General features: G+C 39.7%; 2 protein-coding genes across 40 annotated transcripts in view; both read left to right on the top strand.

Moving 5' to 3' along the window:
* eng (endoglin) overlaps positions 1 to 21,679 on the top strand; it is a 52,565-nt gene that overhangs the window by 6,339 nt on the left and 24,547 nt on the right. The window contains exon 3 of the mRNA XM_051894219.1: positions 11,786 to 12,057. Within this exon, the coding sequence (XP_051750179.1) occupies positions 11,786 to 12,057 (272 nt within the window). The remainder of the gene's footprint in view (positions 1 to 11,785; positions 12,058 to 21,679) is intronic.
* On the top strand, positions 12,097 to 20,121 carry LOC127512028 (uncharacterized). Of its 39 annotated transcripts, none has more exons than XM_051892560.1 (4): positions 12,097 to 17,071; positions 17,126 to 17,368; positions 17,639 to 17,665; positions 17,720 to 20,121. In XM_051892560.1, exons 1-4 carry the CDS (start codon positions 16,879 to 16,881, stop codon positions 18,163 to 18,165), a joined length of 909 nt encoding a protein of 302 aa, XP_051748520.1. In that variant the 5' UTR covers positions 12,097 to 16,878; the 3' UTR covers positions 18,166 to 20,121. The 39 variants fall into 39 exon arrangements, 38 of the variants coding, with proteins under 38 accessions (XP_051748520.1, XP_051748516.1, XP_051748512.1 ...); XM_051892556.1 differs by having other exon boundaries at positions 17,126 to 17,395; XM_051892552.1 differs by having other exon boundaries at positions 17,126 to 17,422.

The following is a 21,679-nucleotide window of genomic DNA, read 5'->3' as shown; positions in this document are numbered from 1 at the left end:
ATATGCTTCCTTTGGGTTAAATTCATTTCATTGTTATGCAGACGACACTCAGACATATGTGCCCATTAAGCATAAAGACAATGCTGGTCTAAGTGCTTTAACTGCTTGTTTGTCAGACATTAAAGGGATAGTTCACCCAAAAATGAAAATTCTGTCATCATTTACTCACCCTCAAGTTGTTCCAAACCTGTATGATTTTTTTCTTCTTCTGCTGAACACAAAAGAAGATATTTTGAAAAATATGGGTAACCAAACAGTTGATGGTCCCCAATGACCATTTTCATAGTATGGAAAAAAAAATACTATGGAAGTCAATAGGGACCATCAACTGTTTGGTTACTGACATTCTTCAAAATATCTTCTTTTGTGTTCAGCAGAAGAAAGAAATTCATACAGGTTTGGAACAACTTGAGGGTGAGTAAATGATGACAGCATTTTCATTTTTGGGTGAACTATCCCTTTAAGGCATGGATGTTCAATAATTGTTTACATCTCAACGAGAGTAAGACTGAGGCAATTGTGTTTAGACCGATAGCTGTCTCTGGCAGCTTAAATCAAGTGTTGGGCAGCTTAGCTGCTTATGTAAAGCCATCTGTTAAAAACGTGGGTGTTTTCTTTGACTCTGCCCTGTCATTTGATATACAGGTAAATTCAGTAGTCAAATAGTGCTTTTTCCAGCTAAGAATACTGGCTAAAGTTGGCTAAACTTTTTAACCCCTGCTGAGTTTGAGAGAGTAATACATGCATTTATCTTCTCATCTAGACTATTGCAATTCAATTTATATAGGCATTAGTCAATCCTATATGAACCGTCCTATATTACCCGTCTTACTCTCTCTGCATTTGCTGCTGGTGTGTTTCAGAATAGAGTTTAAGATTTTACTCTTTGTTTTTAAGGTCTTAAATGGGCTGGCACCTTCTTATTTATCTGAACTTGTGACTGTTAACATATCTGCTAGATGTTTAAGGTCATCAAATCAGAATCTGTTTGAAGGTTCCCAGATCATGGTTAAAAAGAAACAGAGACCAGGCTTTTGCCATAGTCAGCACCAAATTGTGGAATAGCCAAACGTTATCTGTTAGGGTAATCGTTACAGAATCTCTGTTTACAGCAAAACTTAAAACTTACCCTTTAGAGAAAGCTTATAATATGTGAGTTATGTTGTTTCTCTGTATCTAATATGTCTTTGTATGCGTTTTTTATTGTTTTGATTGGTGTTTATATTGTTTGTCACATTTTTTGTACAGCACAATGGTCAGTGACTGTTATTTTATTGTGCTATAGAAATAAACTAAACTATTAGTAGACTGTCTGCTTAATATCTGCTAACACTTTATTTTGATATTCTACTGACTCAAACCCTAACCTAACAGTCTACTAATACTCTAATGAGAGTTTGTTGACATGTAGTTGCAAAGTTACTTATAATTAGTAGAATGTCTAAAATGGATCTTCAAAATAAAGTGTAACCGAAGTAAGTTCTGGCATTATAATTAGATATATTTAAAAAAATAAAGGTTTCATTGGTCCTAACAAACAGAGCTTTTCAGGGAATCTGACTTGACTCTGTGTATTATACTGTACACCTTTATTGCCTTGTTTTATATCTTAATATTTGTGAAGGAATTGAGGGCAGAGATTGAGCAGGACTGATGAGCAGCAGAGCTGTTTTAAGATTTTTTTTTTTAAAGAAAAGTCTCTTCTGCTCACCAAGGCTGCTTTTACTTGATCAGAAATAAAAACAGTAAAATTGAGAAATATTATCACGATTTAAAGTAGCTGTTTTCTGTGTGAATATATAATAAACTGTAATTTATTCCTGTGATCAAAGCTGAATTTTCAGCATCATTACTCCAGTCTTCAGTGTCACATGATCCTTCAGAAATCATTCTAATATGCTGATTTGCTGCTCAAGAAACATTTCTGATTATTATCAATGTTGAAAACAGTTCATGTTTCTGTGGAAACCGTGATGCACTTTATTTTCCAGAAATCAATGATGAATATCAAGTTCAAAAGAACACTGTTCATTTGAAACACAAATCTTATAAAGGTCTTTACTTTCACTTTTGATTCTTGCTTTTGATCGTCAGTGATTTGAATGATGATTTCATGTTGACTTTATATTACCGCAACCCGTGACTCTTCATCTCTTTGGAATCTCTGAAGTGCTGCAGATAAACTCTGGACTAGGACACTCAATCCTCATTGTGGGTGGCGTCTCTGTGTTTGTCTGTCTCACGGTCTGTCCCGGGTCCCTCTGGACGTGTCCTGTCTCTGGGACCGCAGCTTCAGGTCTCTCGAGCCGACCGGCCGTAGCGTGACTCATGAATGGCTCATTAGTGTCAGACAGAGATAAACTACAACGCTCTGAAACTCAGCACTGCCAACGACTGCCGCACCGTCACTGATAAGAGCTGCGTTATGAGCGCTTATCACCGCCCGTATGACCCATACACTGATCTAGAAGCAGCTCAACAGAATAATATAGTGACTGCCTCAGAGGGATGTTTAAGAAAAAAGCATCAACAGAACTGAATAAGAACATGTGCATAAAGTCGTTAATTATCAAAAGATATCACCTTATTGAAGGAGCAAACTGCACACTCAAACATCACTTATCGCATTCTGCATTTTTCACATTCGCTGCTAATTATCTTATCATTTACTGCCAAGACGGCGGTGATGCGACCAATAAGCCTGTCCATGAATCTGAGTTGGGTCAAAGTCATTAGCAGCTTCTCCAGGAGCGCCGGAGGGATATCTGCGGTCTCCGTCGATGCTTTGGGAAGCATATGTTGTGTGAAGCTACATCAGATTTGAGTGATTAGAAGCCCCTCCTGTGCGCTGAGACCGGGTCGCTTCCATCTGCTCGGAGGAACCGGCGAACAGCCTCCACTAAATGAGCCTTTCCTCCCCGAGTCGCCACGCTAATTAAGGCAGAGAAGATAGATCGACTCTCTGTGAGGTGCATCAGAAATATCTCATTATTTGCTTATTTATGCGTGTGTAGTTTGCATGTTAGTGTGGAATATCTGCAGAAACCTTGTACGTTTTGTGTGTGTGTGTGAGTGTGTGTGCCTGTAATTATAATGGATCGCCTAATATCCAAAAACCTGAATCAGAGAAAGCATGAAACTTGGAAGATAACTTGCAAACTTGCTTTCGAGTAGAAAAACGCCAGCAAATGCAGTAAAATCTGCAAGCAAATGCAAGTATTTAAATAGCATTTACAGAGGGCTGAAGCAGCTTTTATTTTTTAGCAGAGGAAGAAAGCACGTGTCAGGGGTGGACAGCTATTGTGCTCCTGCCTCACAGACAGAAAATGACTAACTAAAAAAAAAACAGTCTCTTTTTTCAGTGTGGCTTGACACAGCCTTGCCGTGAAGTTTAAAACAGTTTGAAGGTTCGTTTGAAGTCTGAAGGTCTTATAGGCCTTCTGTAGTCTGAATACTTCAGTGGTTTGAAGAGATTTGAAGTCCGAAGGTTATTAAGACCCTCTGTAGATTAAACACTTCGACAGTATACACATATATATGTGTGTGTGTGTATGTATATATATATATATTGTACAGATCTGATAGAGCCTGTAGATGTGGTGGAGTAGCCACTTATGTTTCTGTAAATCTTATTTCTGAATGTGTTATTCCTAACATAGATCCTGTTAACTTTGAGTGCCTTTTTATTATAGTTACTCTTCATGTTAACAAAAATGTAACTATTGGTAATATCCACAGTTGAGGTCAAAAGTTTACATACCCTTGATTCTTAATACTGTGTGTGGTTACCTGGATGATCCACAACCTTTTTTTTTGTTTTGTGATGTTGTTCATGAGTCTCTTGTTTGTTCTGAGCAGTTAAACTGAGCTCTGTTCTTCAGAAAAATCCTGCAGATTCTTCAGATTTCCAGCAACTTTTACGTATTTAAACCCTTTCCAGCAGTGACTGAATGTTTTTGAGATCCATCTTTTCACACTGAGGACAACTGAGGGACTCAAACACAACTATTAAAAAAGGTTCAAACATTCACTGATGCTCCAGAAGGAAACACGACGCATTAAGAGTCGGCGGGTGAAAACTTTTGAACAGGACGAACAGGATAAATTGTACTTTTTTTGTCCTCTGGGAAACACATAAGTATGTTTTGTAGCTTCCAAAGGGCAGTACAAAATGAAAAAATATGATCTTTAAACAAAATAAGAAAAACTTGCACATCATCTTTTTGTTCAAAAGTTTTCACTCTCCGACTCTGAACTCTCAAAGGCATTTGATATGGTCAGTCATTACCTTCTTCTTGATAATCTGTATTCTGTTGGTGTAACTAGAAATGCTCTTCTTTGGTTTAATGCTTATCTTCATAACAGGCGTCAGTGTGTTGTTTTCCAGGGTTTTTAGTCTGATTATGTAATTGTTGAAAAAGGTGTTCCTCAAGGTTCTATTCTGGGACCATTACTTTTTTTCTATCTTTATTATTGATTCACCTCAAATAAGTTTAAATTGTTCTGTACATTTTTATGCCGACGACACTGTTATTTACACCACTAATTCTGATTTGCTACAAATTCAGGATTCTTTACAATCTGATTTTAACTTGCTTCAAAAATTGTTTCATAACAATATGCTTATGTTGAATAAGAAGTCATGTTGTATGATGTTTGGTCTTCTCCTTTTGATTTGAATATTATTTTTGATGATGGTTTGTCTCTTGATAATGTTGATTCATTTAAGTATGTTGGACTTTGGATTGACCCTGAACTTTTAAGCCCCATATTGAACATGTTGTTTGCGTTTACTTTATCGGTCAATTAATTGTTTTATATTTCAAGTCAGTAAAATAATTGTTTCTCATTTAATATTACCTCTTATTGCTTATGACCCCTTTTTTTTGACCCCATATAGATCTTTTATTCACTTAGACATATGCAATATCCTTTTTTTCTTGTTCCTAAAATTTTCAGTGAAGTCGGTCGTAGGTCATTTCAGTATAAAGCTGGAATAATCTTCCTCTTTCTTTGAAATCTATTACTTCTTTTAATCGCATTAAGCTATATTTATTTGTGTGTGTATGTATATTTTTTTATATATATATATACACACACACAATCACACACTTAATTATTTGACATAGTTTATATAATAAATGTATAATGACTCTATGATGGGTCAGTCCTCTAGTCTGGGGTTAGAAACAGGGCAGCAAGTTTAAAATCTGCCCCACACTTTGTTTGTTGCTCTGTTTATTTCCGACACGATGCGACGGCCGACAGTCGGCTCCCCGAGGTTTACACAGACCTACACAAAGACAGGCCGTCTCCACGAATCCCGGCGAGCCGTCTGGGTGAAATCGTTCCTCGGCAAACCCTTCCAGCGGCTCCTCGATGACGACTCGTAACTGCAATGATAAGGAGATGAATCTGGGGGGATTTGTGATGTGGCGGGAGCGGGACGGCCGCAGGGGTTAGAGGCCACGGGACACTGCAGGGCTCTGCGCGCCACTGATAAGAGTTTGTTTGTCTTCCTGTGGATGGTTAGGCCTCAGTCTGCAGCCGAGGAAACGCTGGGACAATAGGTGTGCTGAGCAGCCTGTGACCTCCCTCTCTCCCGCTCTTCCTCTCCCTGTCTCTCCCCCCGTCCACACCTCACCGTTTCTCTTCCGTCTTTGCCTGCAAAAAACACTTTCATCAGCCTCCTGTCGCCTCCCCCTGCCGTCTGACCGCTTCAGAAGCAAGGATAGTCAACTACAGCTGAAACACTAAAACTAAAATACATCTCAAATGTAACTTTTTTTTAATTTTTTTTTAAAAAAATCATCTTGTTGCCAAAGCAGCATTTCTCATTTTCGTTTAGATTAAGTACTAAAAAAAATAAATAATAAAAAACGAAAAATAAAACCATAAAGAAATGCATTGCTTAAAATAAAATAAACATTGACTGAAATAAAATACAATATAAAAAACCCCGTAAACGTACTTTTTCATCTTGTTGCCAAAGCAGCATTTCTTGTTTTCATTTGATGTAAAAAGTAAAAAGATTAAACTAAAATCATAAAAAAACATTTTCATGACTTGAAATAAAATAAAATCCCCCCAAAATATTACTTTTTTATTTCTTCTTGTTGCCAAGGCAGCATTTCTCATTTTCATATATTTTAAGTACTAAAATAAATAAAACAAACAAACAAAAACAATTAAACTACAACCATAAAAAAATTTATTACTTAAATACTAAATAAAAGTTTAATTTGAGAATAATTTAAGTACCAAAATAAATCAAATAAAATAAGCTAAAACTAAAACTTATATACACTATATATACACACATTTAAAAAACTAATAAAAAGGACAAACAAATTTACTAAAACTTTAAAATTAAATAGTCCTGTCAAATTGAATAATCATTATTATTAATCATATTTAACATAGAAGTTTGTATGTATGTATATATATATATATATATATATATATATATATATATATATATGTGTGTGTGTGTATATGTATATATATATATATAATTTGTATGTATGTGTGTGTATGTACACACACACATATTTACAAATACTTTTTCATTAAGTTTAAGATTTTCATGATTAAACATCTTAAAAAAAATATAATAGTGCACTAATAACACTAAAATAACATTGTTCAGAAGAAAGAGCAACATAATCATAACTAGTTCCTTTTAAACTGTCTAATTCACTGACAAATGAACAAGAGATGCTCCAGATCTGCTTAAAATGTGTTAGTTTTCAGAACAAACGACGAGACCTGTTTATTGCCCGAGTGTTTAAACTGAAAACACAACATGTTCTGCTTGTATCTGCTGAGGAAACCAATCAAGAGAGTAAAATATGTGCTTCCTGAAATCTATTTCTGTAGCGGAAATGTAAGTGGAGGTGTTTTCCACACAAACTGCAGAAGGTTTTATGAGTTTTACCTTCAGACCCTCCCTAACCTTATCTGAACTCAACTTGATCCACGTCAGTGTCGTTCCACAGACAATCCTCCCAATCTCGTATTATGTTCTTGACAGGAAACATTTGTCCGGTTAACCGGTAAAGGAGTTATTCATATGAAGGAAACCGGCTGCTGGTTGAAGAGGATTCTGGCGCCTTTGACCTCTGACGAGACTCAGAGCCGGAAGTGAGCGTTTCCAGGACGCCAGATCAACATGCTTTCTTAAAAACATCATCGTTATCTGAATTGCTCTTGGACTGACTCAATACTTTTGCTGTCTGCTGTTTTTTGACCTTAAAAACAAGGAATGATTATGTGAGAAGAAGCTGACACATAGGCTTGAGCAACTCTTAACTCTTTCCCCACCATTCAGATTTTCCATCATTTATGACCAGGCATTAACTTATGACATTAACACCCCCCAAATGTGGGTTGTGGGTTGAATTTTATATATAATGTATACATTTTTCAATTGTAGTCTTTTAAAAGGCATCTGAAATAGTAAACTAAGTGCAATGTAGTGTTGTCAAAAATATCGATTTTTCGATACATATCAATACTGAAATATCTTAAATGCTTCCAATACTCATTTTCCACAGAATAGTTACACAATACCAGCTATGCTTTCTTGCTTCGAGTGGACACACAAACCTGCTTCGTTTCATTTGCTCCGGATGAATATTGTCGATGTTACAGGGCTTGAATTTCGGCGTGGGATTGCGCATAATTTTACTCATTACCACAGATTTTGTTCTCACACCCAAAGCGAGAACACATAAAGCCGTCTCTCAGTACTAAATTGAGTTATTTTTTGCTGCTTTTTGCGCTTAAACAGTCAAATACACATAAAATAATGTCAAAATGCTGATCTTGGCGAGTATTCATGTAAACACAGTCAGTTATGTTTAAAGTGAACGTAAACAGTTGAGAAAGAAAACGCACGTGTCACAGTATATTGGATCCGTGCATCAGGTCTTAAAGTGACAGCAGCCTAATATACCTGCTGCCAAATTATGAGATAATATTAATAAATTAATTAATTGACGAAGTTGAACACACTTCAAAATGGTGGCGGGGAAGTGCTTAGGAAAATTCTTTATGTCTAAAAGTGGAGTTAAACGCAGCCCAGAAGGAGCTAACATGATCGTCAGACATTCAACAGCATATAAATCAAAACTGCCTAAAGTTACTGAATGAAATGTCGAACCTATGAAGACATACACGACTGTGAAGCTTCAGGGGTGTTGATGGACTCAATCTACTCCATCTGTGTTCTGATCGTTCTGAATCCCATCCGGATGAAGTCTTCCACAGAAATGGGATTTTCTCAGCTTTTTTGTGTGAAATGTTTACCCACATTTAAGTGTTTATAAAACAGAACGAACTAAGCTTTAATAATTTTAGTTTAAAAGCAGAGACTCTGTACTTTCTATTGATATATTGACTGTTTACATATTCACACGACAAAATATTCATGAAAGTTTTATGGAAATTCTGATGGTGGCGGGGAAAGAGTTAACATCCATACCTGACTTGAGGAAATAAATGCTTCTATGGTATTATGAGTGTGATCATGTGATGTCTGGACAAGCTTCAGGACAGTTACTTTGATTGATTTGATGCATTTTCCCAAAATTTGAAGCCTTCGCTGGAAACCCACAGCACTGCGTGACCTTCTCTCGGCTCATAATGCTAGAAATGAAACTCATCTGTTGGTGCCCTACTGCTGTGCGTGTGTGTTTTCCAGTATTAAGCAATTCCTCTGTGAGCCGCTCTGATATTCAGCCGAGTTTGTGTATGTGTGTGTGTGTGTGTATGTGTGTGTGTTGCTTCAGACGAAGGCCTGAGGGTCAGAATGTAAGATGAAGCCTCTCTCACACACGCACGAGGGCAGAGAACATAACAAACGAGGTGGTGTGATGGATGGCAGGGCATTATTTGTGTCTGGGCTCAGAGAAACAGGCCCGATTGGATGTCTTAAACAGCCTTAAACATTTCATTGCATGGGAAAGAGCCATCGCCGCTTCTGATGAAACTAGATAAAGCCATGGCTTATAGCTCATTTAACACAGAACCGCTTAGTGAAAGCTCTGGCATTTCCGGGTCAGCGCCGCCACCAGTTACGTCCCACGAGTCCGACTGATATACGTAAGGTCATTCATTATGAATGTCAGTCTGTCTGACGGCCCATCAAAACAGTGTAATGAAGATGTACGAAGAGAAACGCTGGTGTGTGTTTTGTTAACAGTTTTGTGTGGTTTTATATGAAGCCATTCAATGACTGGATGATGGTAGTAAGATGGAAAGACCAAAATTGAGAGTGTTTGAGGCTATATTCAGAATGGTGGTCAGTCCATATTGGTTTTAAAATGTTTAAATCTATCAATCTATTGCACAGTTTAAAAAAAAAGTTGTTTCTTTAACTTAACTTTTTGAGTTATCTTTTTACATTTACTCAGTTAAGTTGTATTTACTTAGAATTTTAACATAAACTTAAAAAAATAAGTTCACCTTACTTTCATAGTTATTCCAACTAAACTTTATAAACACAATTACCTAAATTTGTCAAGCTGAAATACTTAATATTCTAAGTAATTAAAACTTAAATAAGTCAGTAAAATTGGTACCTCAAAAAGTTAAGTTGACTGAACAAAAAACATAATTTACAGTGAACATTTGTACTGAAAACTTAAAAAAGTAAGTTCACCAACATTAAGTTTTAGTTAATCCAACTAAACTTTATAAGTTCAAACAACATTAAATTTGTCGAGTTGAACATACTTAATATTCTATGTAAATACAACTTAACTGAGTCAATGCAAAAATTGTACAGTGTATATTGTTGGATTGGCAGTTTTTTTTTTCGTTTAAAGTAAAAACAGAGTTGCGATAGTCTTTTCTTCCCTATTATGGCGTATATCCTAGTGAAATGGCTTCTCAAACAAGAACAAATGTAGGGCAGGGCTTGATTTTATTCGTGGGGAGCTGATGGTTGTGGTTTGCTATTGGTGGATCTCATGTGAGTGACAGGTTGCCCCGCCCTCATCTTTAGAGAAGAGATGTCGCTGAGAGAGGGAGTTGAAGTTTTCTGATTCAAGATTACGAGGAACATGAATTTAAAACAATAATGATGTGCACAGATATGCAACATTCCATAAAAAATAAGAATTGTCAATTTTGATTTCATGATTTCAAGTGCCATCATATGCAGTTTAGCAGGTTAATGCACCTTTTTTTTTTTAGATATTTAGATATTTTTGCTGGAAAACAATACAAAGATACTCATTAAGAATATGCCGTGTATTTACAGTGTTTCCCCATTCAAACTGTGCTTACATCCTTGATAAGCCCGACTTACTAATACAAAGACAAAGCCTGGATTGCCGTCACCATCAGCTTGACGTCTAAACATGGCACTTCCTGTTGTCCTTACAGTTGTTGTAGCTTCCTGTATTTCCTCCCACTCTGTCCTTTGTAAAAGAGCAGAGAGTGTGTGCAGTGTTGTGTTTACCTGAGTCACTAAAGACACATATACACTAGTATTTCTGAAAGAGTCTCTTCTGCTCACTAAGGCTGCGTTTATTTGATCAAAAATACAAGTGTAATTTATTCCTGTGATCAAAGCTGAATTTTCAGCATCATTACTCCAGTCTTCAGTGTCACATGATCCTTCAGAAATCATTCTTATATGATGATTTGCTGCTCAAGAAACATTTCTGATTATTATCAATGTTGAAAACAGTTGATCCTTTATTCATAACTACTGCTTGTTCAGATTCATATCATTAAGCTTCATTCTCCCTATAATTACATTATTTTGCTTCTTTTAGATTAATTTTGTGCATATAAGTTGTTCATTTAGCCCTTAAAGCCTTTGTGTAGATTTCCATTTGACTTTTGCTAATGCTGGATCATTCTTTCACACGATGATTTGTCGAGTTGAGTGATGTTTTCTTTAGCAATGCTGCATGTGTGATTCATCGTTTTACCTGTAGATCTTTTGAAAACAGTTGAAATTGATTTGGCACATTTATCTCAGTTCGTTACACATTTCCAACAGAGTACAGGAATCATTTACTGGAGTCAGAATAAAAATCATCAAATTCCTCACGTTTTCTGTCAAATGAAGTCATCATGGTGAAAAAAGTTTTTAGTGTCTCTAGGTCACGTTTGCAGTCGTGGCCTAAATATAAGACTTAAGCATTTGAATTGCACATAACATTTTCATGCATTTGGATTACATAAACTTAATGTGATGCATATTTGTCAGTCATACATAAGTGAAATGTGTAATATTTCTGAACTAAAAAAAAAAAAAATAGTTAAATGATCATATATTCAAAATGCATTTTCAAATGGCTTCTGTTCACTGTGAAAACAATGACCCTTATTCAGTTAAAAAGTATGAACATGGTTAAAATATGGCTAGCTGTTGAATGAGCAATATTCAGTTGAGCCTGAAAGAAATTGGATTTGATATTAAATATGTCAAACTGATTGTTGTGTGTTTAAAACACATTCAGATTATTAGTGCTATTACAGAAATCTGACCTGTTTCATTTATGCATGACTGATGAATGTGCATCACATGTTGTTTATGCATCGTGTTTATGTTAAAACTGTCCAATCCAAATGGAGGGAAATTTCATATGCATTTCAAATTAATTTAGGTCTAAATATTTTTTAGCATGCCTTAGCTCTGATGGCTCCTGACCCGTGTCCTCCAGAGGAAGGACGTGGTTTATTCTGGAGATGATTTATGAGCTGCTGGCAGGATATTTTTCCCCAGGGCTGCAGATAATTTCAATAACTCTTTTATTCTCTTTAGACTCCAGTGCGATCTGTGAGCTGGAGAATGTTCAAGGAAACAGCAATGATTGGATCGACCTGCAGAAAATGCATCAGGGATGCTGGACGGACTTTACCACCCAGGACGGGGCAGAAGTCCACATCCTCAGCCTGCTGTCCTCAAAAGTGAGTTGGCTTTGGGATCACTGTGTGTTTCATGGATCCAGTACAAACCAGCTGCTAGACAGACTAGCTCAGACCAGCATGAAGTGGTTCAGTGCTGCGCTGGTTCAGACTTTTAAAAAGAGTACTTAATACAGAAATAATATACTTCATTGTGTACTGAAAATGTACTATAGTTTAAATTATATGCAATTAGCTGAACTTCAGAGTGTTTTTGACCTACTTAAGTAGGACTTAAGTACATCGTAATGCATTTTTAATTACACATTTGTAATGATGAAGTTGCAATTTGGTACTTTTAAAACATATTAACTTTAAATGTAATATTTCAGTTTACGTTGCTTTACGTGTAGTATGTTAGTCAAAACATCAAAATACATGCACTTCTTTAAAAGATTATTAAAAAAAATGACAATGGACATTTTAAAAGTGTGTTGAGAAACTCTTTTTAAGTGCACTTAAGTGGCCTTTTATTTCCTTCATATTATATTATCTGCAAGTACAGTTTTTTAAATACATTAAAAAACGCTGGGTTAAAGACAACTCAAGTTGGGTTGAAAATGGACAAACCCAGCGTTTGGGTTGTGTATTAACCCTGCAGTTGGGTTAAATGTTTGCCTAACCTGCTGGGTAGTTTTATTTAACTCAACTACTGTATTTAAGCCACATTTAACCCAACCGCTGGGTTAAAACAACCCAGTTGCTGTGTTTGTACATTTTAAGCCAACTTGGGTTATTTTTAACCCAGCATTTTTAGAGTGACTTGTAGGATTTGAAGTACACTACAAGTGCACTTTAATACAATTAAGCGCACTTCTATTTCACAAGTGTAGTCGTGCTGTTTACAAGCAATACTACGCTCTAAAACATGCTGCGTTGTTTCAAACCCAAATTTGGGTAAAATTTTGTTTTTTATTTATCCCAACCATTGGGTTTGTCCATAGCTGACCCAAATTTGGGTTGAAACAACCCAGCATTTTTTAGGGTGTAGGTTATCTGGTGATGCTGGCTTGTCAGTGATCAAAAACACAATTAGGCCTTTGTTAGAACACAGCAGATTGTAAAGTCATAATGAATCTCTCACTAACAAAAAAGAACCAAAAGCTAAAATAACAGTTTGCTGGAAGCCGAGCACAATGACTAGCAGATGACCCGATTTCCCATGATGAACATTTGGGACATCTCGTTTGAGCAAGAACATCACTAATACACTCCACGTGGGGTTGAGAAAGACCAATGCAGACCATTAGTAAGCATCTCCCATGATGCAACACTCAAAGCAAGAGGGTTTTGTGTGTCAGCATCATCTTTTTTTGTGTCTGTTTGCTCTTTAGCTACACTCATCACGTCGATGTTGGATGATTAATTATCAGCATCTGACAGCTGGAGAGTAAATGCCTTCACAGCGTGAGGATGATGAGAGGGATTTTAGGATGATACACAGTCGAGACACACTTGTTTCTTCATCTTTGATGTACGAGTAAATGCATAATAATTATTTCAACACAATGCTGTGGAAACATCCTGTCCTTTAAAGGGGACCTATTATGCCCCTTTCACAAGATGTAATATAAGTCTCTGGTGTCCCCAGAATGTGTCTGTGAAGTTTCAGCTCAAAATACCCCACAGATCATTTATTATAGCTTGTCAAATTTGCCCCTATTTGGGTGTGAGCAAAAACACGCTGTTTTTGTGTGTGTCCCTTTAAATGCAAATGAGCTGCTGCTCCCGGCCCCCTTTCCAGAAGAGGGTGGAGCTTTAACAGCTCGCGCTTCGGTCGCTCAACGACAACAAAGCTGGAGAATCTCACGCAGCCAAAATGAGGATTGTCAGTAGGCGGTGTTCAGCCTTACATTGTTCAAACCGGAGTCGACACTGATGGAGAGACTCAGGAAGAAGTTACAACTTTTAGACGTTTCTGAATGGTTAGTGGATAAATTTATGTAGTTGCTGTGGAGTTGATTCAACTCATCCACTAGCATGTGCCGTCATGTTAATCTTTTGTGCAAAACCTGTATGGGCGCCCACTATACATTTTTGCCAAACAGAGCCATATACACCAGGCTAACGTTTATGATTGCTATCGAATGCTGTGAATGGTTGAATAGTTTTTTCCAAAATATCGCTCGGACGGAAACGCTCCTTTTTTAGCAATCGAGCTTGCCAGGGTCAACTTGCAGGCTATCCAAGCTAACGAGACTCTAAATAGTGTTCAGTGCTCGTCTGTGCAGCCAATGACAGAACAGTTATCATGCTTTGCTCCAACTTTTGTTTTGCGTTAGAACTGGTACACCGTTGTCACTTGCGAAAACAAAATGGCGGCGCCGTGGGTGGAAACGTGCAGATTAAGGGGCGGTAATATTATAATAAGATGCCTCTTCCTACGTCACAAGGGGAGTGAAATCTGAGCGGCTCGTTTTTTCACATGCTTGCAGAGAAAGGCTTACCAAAACAAAGTTACTGGGTTGTCCTTTTTCACGTTTTCTGTATTGGTAGATGGACCAGGCACCCGATTATAGCACTTAAACATGGAAAAAGTCAGATTTTCATGATATGTCCCCTTTAACTTCCAGAGTTCTGGAGTTGAATTCAAAAAGTTGAGTTGTCACATGTTTTGGAGGAAAAAATAAACATCTTTTCTATTCTGTGATGTTCATTCGAGACACAACTCATTTGTGTCCAGTTTTAATTCTCTTGAGGAATTTTGTGAAACTGTAGAAGATATCAGCCGGTCCAGAGAGCACAGAGAGTAGCTTTGGTGATGAAAGCAGATGGTTATATGAAAGAAACTTCTTTGTTCAAACACACTGCATAACTGATAATGGAGCAGATCTACAAACCAGCAAGAGCTCAAATAGAAGTGCACTTACTGAATGTGTACTTGCAGTGTACTTCAAATCTTCAAATAATATTTAAAAAAAAAAAAAACTGTACTTGCAGTTAATATATTAAAGATTTAAAAGGCCACTTAAGTACACTTTCATGACTGTTTCTTAACACACTGAAGTACACCTTTTTTAAAAAGTGCACTTTATAATAATGCCAAATTAAGTTTTTACTTTAAAGTACATTTGAAATCATTGTTATCATAATCATAGTGCACTTATTTTGATGTGTTGACTAACATACTAAAGCACATGTAAAGCACTTGATTATAATTTTAACTATAGTGTGTTATTCAATATTACATTTAAAGTTAATATATTCAAAATGTACTAAATGCAACTTTGTCATTACAAATGTGTAATTAAAAATAGATTTAAATACAAGATTTAATAGAAATGACATTAAAGTATATTTCAGTTTACCATAAATGCTTGTCATTACATTCAGCACTTTAACCATATTTCAAAGACAATAGAATTATGATATTAAAATATAAAATGTACTACTTAAGTGTTAAAAAAAGCACTCTTAAATTCATCTCATTTGATATGCATTTAAACTATAGAACATGCACTAAAGTGTCTGAAAACGTTACATTCATTTCGCACTTAAGTGTATTATTTTAAAGCATATTATTTCTGTAACAAGTACTCATGCTAAAGTGCACATCTTTTTCACAAGAGCCTCTTCTTCCAGGCAGATGTGTTTCATCATTGTTATTTTTTATGTGAATGATACCTTTAATACATTGGAGGAAGCCACCAAACACACACACGCGCACACACACACACTCACACACACAGAGGAGTGGAAGTGAGTTGTGCTGGAGTGGGCGGAGCTTCGGGCTTCATTGATGTCACTGTCTGGCCGAGAGCCGAGTCTGGAATACTGGAGCCGACCCGGGTCGAGGGGAGAGCCGAAGAATAACGGGAAGCTGTTATGCATCAGCAAAGCCCTGAAAAAAAGTGCTCTTGAGAAAAAAAATGTGCAAAAGGAAAACAATTGTATCTTGAAAGTACAGGAACAAAAATAGCAAGGGCGAGTGATCAGGCACCACGGTGGACATTGTTTGACCCAAACGGAGTGAGGTGGACAGCGATGGATTATGGGAGGTCTGCATTTTTGTAAACACCATTGAGGATTGGTGCAGATTATTAACATGGCTGGATTGTTTCCTTCAGCACGCAGTTTCCATATTAAATATAGAAGCTCGCTCCTGCGGAAATCAAACTAAAGCCGTTTGCAATGAAAATTCAGAGATTCACACTCATGATTCAAAGACACAGATGAGTCAGTTAGTAATGCAAAGGAGAAGAGTTGTAAAATGTTGTCAAATGTATATGTTTTCTCTGCTTAAAATACATTTATAACTAAAAAACTAAAAATATTGTAAATATACAGTGTACTACCATACTACATTTTGGAGTCAGTAAGATTTAAAAAAAAAAGAAAAGAAATGAATACATTTATTCAGCAGTCAATTGATCAAATTAATCTAAAGTGAGAGTAAAGACATTTATAATGTTACAAAAGCTTTCTGTTTAAAAAAAATGCTGTTCTTTTAAACTTTCTCTTCATCAAAGAATCCTGAAATAAATAAATAAATAAAGTTTTCAACATAGATAATTATAAATGTTTCTTGAGCATCGAATCATCATATTAGAATGATTTCTGAAGGATCATGTGACACTGAAGACTGGAGTTGTAATGATGGGTCGAATGCGTGAGGATCCATTTGCAGCTTGTTTATTAAAAGTACTTACAGAGTAGACAGGGCAAAGGCAGAGACACAAACAGGGACAGGCAATGGTCGAGGCAGGCGGCAGACAAGCAGAGTCCAAATAACAGGCAAGGATCAGGGCAGGCGGCAAACAAACACAGTCCAATAAACAGTCCAATGGCAACAGAAATACAATCCACAAGAAAACGCTCAGAAGTGATCACCGGGGCAAATCAAGACTTCGCAATGAGGTGGTGTGTGTGTAAGTCCTTTATAGTCCAGGTAATGATCTGCAGGTGTGTGTGGCAATTGGTGATTGGTGCATGTGATTGGAAGGGAGGATTATGGGAAGTGGAGTCCAGGAACTGACAGGAACAGACAGTGATCGTGACATAACGCCCCCCTTCCGGAAGGCGCGTCCTCGCGGCGTAAATGGCACAGATAGGGAGGGGGGGTGGGTACATTGGAGACCTGTTGGCAGACGGGAACGGGGTCTCCAATGCAGGTCCAGGAACTCGGGCAGCCACGGGGGGTCAGGTGCCACGGGCAGCCACGGGGGGTCAGGTGCCACGGGCAGCCACGGCGGGTCAGGTGCCACGGGCAGCCACGGCGGGTCAGGTGCCACGGGCAGCCACGGCGGGTCAGGTGCCACGGGCAGCCACGGCGGGTCAGGTGCCACGGGCAGCCACGGCGGGTCAGGTGCCACGGGCAGCCACGGCGGGTCAGGTGCCACGGGCAGCCACGGCGGGTCAGGTGCCACGGGCAGCCACGGCGGGTCAGGTGCCACGGGCAGCCACGGCGGGTCAGGTGCCACGGGCAGCCACGGCGGGTCAGGTGCCACGGGCAGCCACGGCGGGTCAGGTGCCACGGGCAGCCACGGCGGGTCAGGTGCCACGGGCAGCCACGGCGGGTCAGGTGCCACGGGCAGCCACGGCGGGTCAGGTGCCACGGGCAGCCACGGCGGGTCAGGTGCCACGGGCAGCCACGGCGGGTCAGGTGCCACGGGCAGCCACGGCGGGTCAGGTGCCACGGGCAGCCACGGCGGGTCAGGTGCCACGGGCAGCCACGGCGGGTCAGGTGGCTTAGGCAACCACGGCGGGTCAGGTGGCTTGGGCACCCACGGCGGGTCAGGTGGCTTGGGCAACCACGGCGGGTCAGGTGGCTTGGGCAACCACGGCGGGTCAGGTGGCTTGGGCACCCACGGCGGGTCAGGTGGCTTGGGCAACCACGGCGGGTCAGGTGGCTTAGGCGCCCACGGCAGGTCAGGGTCCGTAGCCGGCCACAGCAGTTCACAGGCGGTTGAAGACCGTGGGCGTGTAAGGTCCCCACCCGCAAGCTCAAGCAATTCGGAGGCCGCTGATGATCGCGGCCGTGCAGGGTCCCCACCCACAAGCTCCCCACCCTCAGGTATATGGCCCCCCCCCAAAAAGTTCTTGGGGAATTCAACGGAGGCCGTGGCGGTTTCGTGGGTAAGGAGCTCAAGTGACGCCGGTAGGGCAGAAAGCTTGGGTGGCGCCGGCAGGGCAGACCAAGGGGGCTCCGTGACCATATCAGGGAGAGCGGGCTGCTCGGTGACGGCCTTCGCGGGTGAATCAGGAAGAGCAGACTGCTCTGGGACGGCAGCGGGCTGACAGACTGGTCCAGGGTCGAAAGAGCTTGAGTGCGACCTCCAGGCACGCAGGACCACCAACACGTAGAAGGTGAAGATAGCCCTCTTGGCCATGACAGGACTGACAGGAAGAGCATGCAGGGTTGGAGCGGACTCCCGGGCTGGAGCGGGCTCTGAAGCGGACTCACTGGCTGGGACGACCCCTATGTTCACAGACACTGGCGGGGCGGCCATCTTGCCCGTGGGCACTGGCAAAGCGGCCATCTTGTCCATAGCATCCCGAGAGTTTGAGGGCGTCGCAACCGGCGAGCTTGAGGGCGTCGCAACCGGCGAGCTTGAGGGCGTCGCAACCGGCGAGCTTGAGGGCGTCGCAACCGGCGAGCTTGAGGGCGTCGCAACCGGCGAGCTTGAGGGCGTCGCAACCGGCGAGCTTGAGGGCGTCGCAACCGGCGAGCTTGAGGGCGTAGCGGCCGGCGGGCTTGAGTGCGAAGCGGCCGGCGGAGGCTTAGGAATGCCAGCCGCTCGTGCTGAAGTCAGCGGTGGATCAGCCACACTGGAACGCAACCCACTCCGCTCCCAAACAGATCCAGAGACGTGATGTAATTCTAGAAGATCAACGGAGACTTGACTTGGCTCTGGAAGATCAGCGGAGACATGATGTGATGATGTTGTGGCCGCCATTTTGTGAATGCTCTCTTTAGAGGCAGCCATTACATGGGGGGACGAGGTGTCGCGTTCCTCCGCGACACCCACAGTAAACAGTGAACCAACAGTAAGCAGAGCAAAGTCCAGAAATTCCACGAACGACCCTCGGGGACCATTAATAAGTAAGTAGTCCTTCAATGGTTCGTTTAATCCATAGCCAAAGAAGTCAATGAGGGCACAGTCAGGCAGGTCAGATAAATAGGCAATGTCTAGAAACTTCTGAATGTGGTCCTCGAGTGTAGAATTACCTTGCCGAAGGCGGACGAGACGTATTGCTGGGTCCATGCTGGGGCTGGAAGCGCTCGTAGAAGCTGCTGGATCGTTTGATGGCGAAGTCTTCTGTAATGATGGGTCGAATGCGTGAGGATCCATTTGCAGCTTGTTTATTAAAAGTACTTACAGAGTAGACAGGGCAAAGGCAGAGACACAAACAGGGACAGGCAATGGTCGAGGCAGGCGGCAGACAAGCAGAGTCCAAATAACAGGCAAGGATCAGGGCAGGCGGCAAACAAACACAGTCCAATAAACAGTCCAATGGCAACAGAAATACAATCCACAAGAAAACGCTCAGAAGTGATCACCGGGGCAAATCAAGACTTCGCAATGAGGTGGTGTGTGTGTAAGTCCTTTATAGTCCAGGTAATGATCTGCAGGTGTGTGTGGCAATTGGTGATTGGTGCATGTGATTGGAAGGGAGGATTATGGGAAGTGGAGTCCAGGAACTGACAGGAACAGACAGTGATCGTGACAGGAGTAATGATGCTGAAAATTCAGCTTTGATCACAGGATTAAATTACAGTTTATTATATATTCACATAGAAAACAGCCATTATGAATTGTAATAATATTTCACTATTTTTACTGTATTTTTGATTAAATAAAAAATATTATATTTCTCTTTAAAATTAATTTTCTTCTTTTTTTAATGATTTATTTATAAACTTTATCAGAAAGCTTCATACAATTAAAGTCATAACTTTTTCCCCATAATAACCATTTCCACCGAAATAATTAAACACATAAAATATTAAGGCAACAATATTAATTAAAAAAAAAAAAAAAATTATAAATACAAATGGTAAATAAACTTTAAATAATGTACTTATTTACATATAAAGAATATCACTGTAGGAAAAAAAAAAAAATAATTAAAATAATAATTAAATAAAAATATATAAACAATAATACAATTCGAATCTCTGACATATTCGTGGTCTGTAAATAATTCTTATTATTAATAATTACAATGTTCAGTAGTGTATTCCGAGAAATTCTGTAATCTTTTTTAATTTTCTGTAAATTTGACATCTTTTTTTTAATTTTATTTATTTATTTTAACTATTTTCTATATTTCCTAGAGCTATTAATACTGAGAGAGATCTCACTGGTGGTTTGTCCCCTCAAAGGCCTCACACAGGAAAGATTCTTCTGGATTTGCTTCTTAGTGCTCATGGACGTCTGACAACTTTCCTCCAGTGAGATTAATTAATGCTCGTCAATCTCACGCTCACTGATGATGTTTCACACTCACACTCCACAGAGATCAAAACTGGGATCTTCTGGGAGCGTTTGACCAAGAAACATGCACTGCTGAACAAAAGCTGCTTTGTTCAGATTAGACTTTAAAATGTTCTACACATTTGTAACATTCAACACCGAAGAGAAATGTGTAGTTTTTAGTTTTGTGTGTGAAGTCAAGCATCACTGTTACTAGAGCTCAGACTGAACAACCTCATGCCTCAAAGTACTAAAGATGAGCAATTGCAATATATTTTTTTTTTTACAGTGGAAGATCTGGTTTGTGACTCTTTTCACACCAGACAGGAAGTAAACAAGTAGAACATCCTAGCAACCAAGCAATGCCCTAGCAACCACCCAGATTTTGCTCAAATCTACAGATATCTCTTATATCACTTCAGAACCTTCATGGCGTTTTCATACACACACACACACACACACACACACACACACACACACTTTGTCCTCCCTAACGGCCACCACAGATGACTGCGTGTGTGCGAGTCGAGCGCAGCGGAGAGTGTGTGTTGAACATGAAACACAGCTAGACTGACCGCCGAGTGCCTTGATTAACGCAGCGGTGGGACGGCGCGGCGCGGAGCTCTTTGTGAACCTCTGGACCGGTGGGAGGCTGAATCCTAGTGGAAACCCTGCGGGCAGACGCAGCACGCTGACGACCCATCGATTGAATGAAAGCCAAACAATGTTTGCCTCTGCTCTGTTCCTTCAAGCAGAGCGCTGAGAGCTGAAAGCCCAGATGACTGACAGGTCAACAGATTATGATCTGAAAGCTTCACTTTTAACTGCATGTCAGTCTTAATTATCAGGTAGAGTTTCTCTGAAGTGTTAAAAGCTCAGTAAAAGCCAGCATGTGCTTCCTATCAGCAGCTGCGGTATTCACAGGAAAGCACTCTTTTTTCTTTTTTTGAGATTAGACTTTTTTATAAATTTTTTTTTGTCTCTATTCCATGTTGAAATACTACTGGGCCCCTAAAGGGACATTGTGATTGAAAAAAAAAAACTACATTTAAATACTTCTGTGATTGCTCATGATAATCATTGAGTTCCCCCAAGAAACTTTGCATTTGCTCAAATAACATTTGCATTTTCTCACAAAACGGTTGCGTTTCCCCCCAAAAATTTGTGTTTGCTCTAATAACATTTGCGTTCTCTCGCAAAACTATCGCGTTCTCCCCAAAAGAAATTGCGTTTCGCTCTAATAACATTTGCATTCTCTCATAAAACATTTGCGTTCTCTCGCAAAACTGTTGCAGTTCCCCCCAAAAAATTTGCGTTCGCTCTAATAACATTTG

Source organism: Ctenopharyngodon idella, chromosome 5 (genome assembly GCF_019924925.1).
Source record: "Ctenopharyngodon idella isolate HZGC_01 chromosome 5, HZGC01, whole genome shotgun sequence".
Classification (NCBI taxonomy): Eukaryota; Metazoa; Chordata; class Actinopteri; order Cypriniformes; family Xenocyprididae; genus Ctenopharyngodon; species Ctenopharyngodon idella.
The sequence above is the reverse complement of the archived record's forward strand: the minus strand, read 5'-3'. Positions and strand labels throughout refer to the sequence as shown.

Excerpts from the sequence above, each read along its gene's own strand:
- LOC127512028 (XM_051892525.1), top strand. The coding sequence starts at position 16,879 with ATGGGAAGTGGAGTCCAGGAACTGACAGGAACAGACAGTGATCGTGAC. Across the intron at positions 17,072-17,125 it reads GGGCAGCCACGGGGGGTCAG|GTGCCACGGGCAGCCACGGC; the intron begins GTGCCACGGGCA and ends ACGGCGGGTCAG. Across the intron at positions 17,585-17,638 it reads GGGCAGCCACGGCGGGTCAG|GTGGCTTGGGCACCCACGGC; the intron begins GTGCCACGGGCA and ends ACGGCGGGTCAG.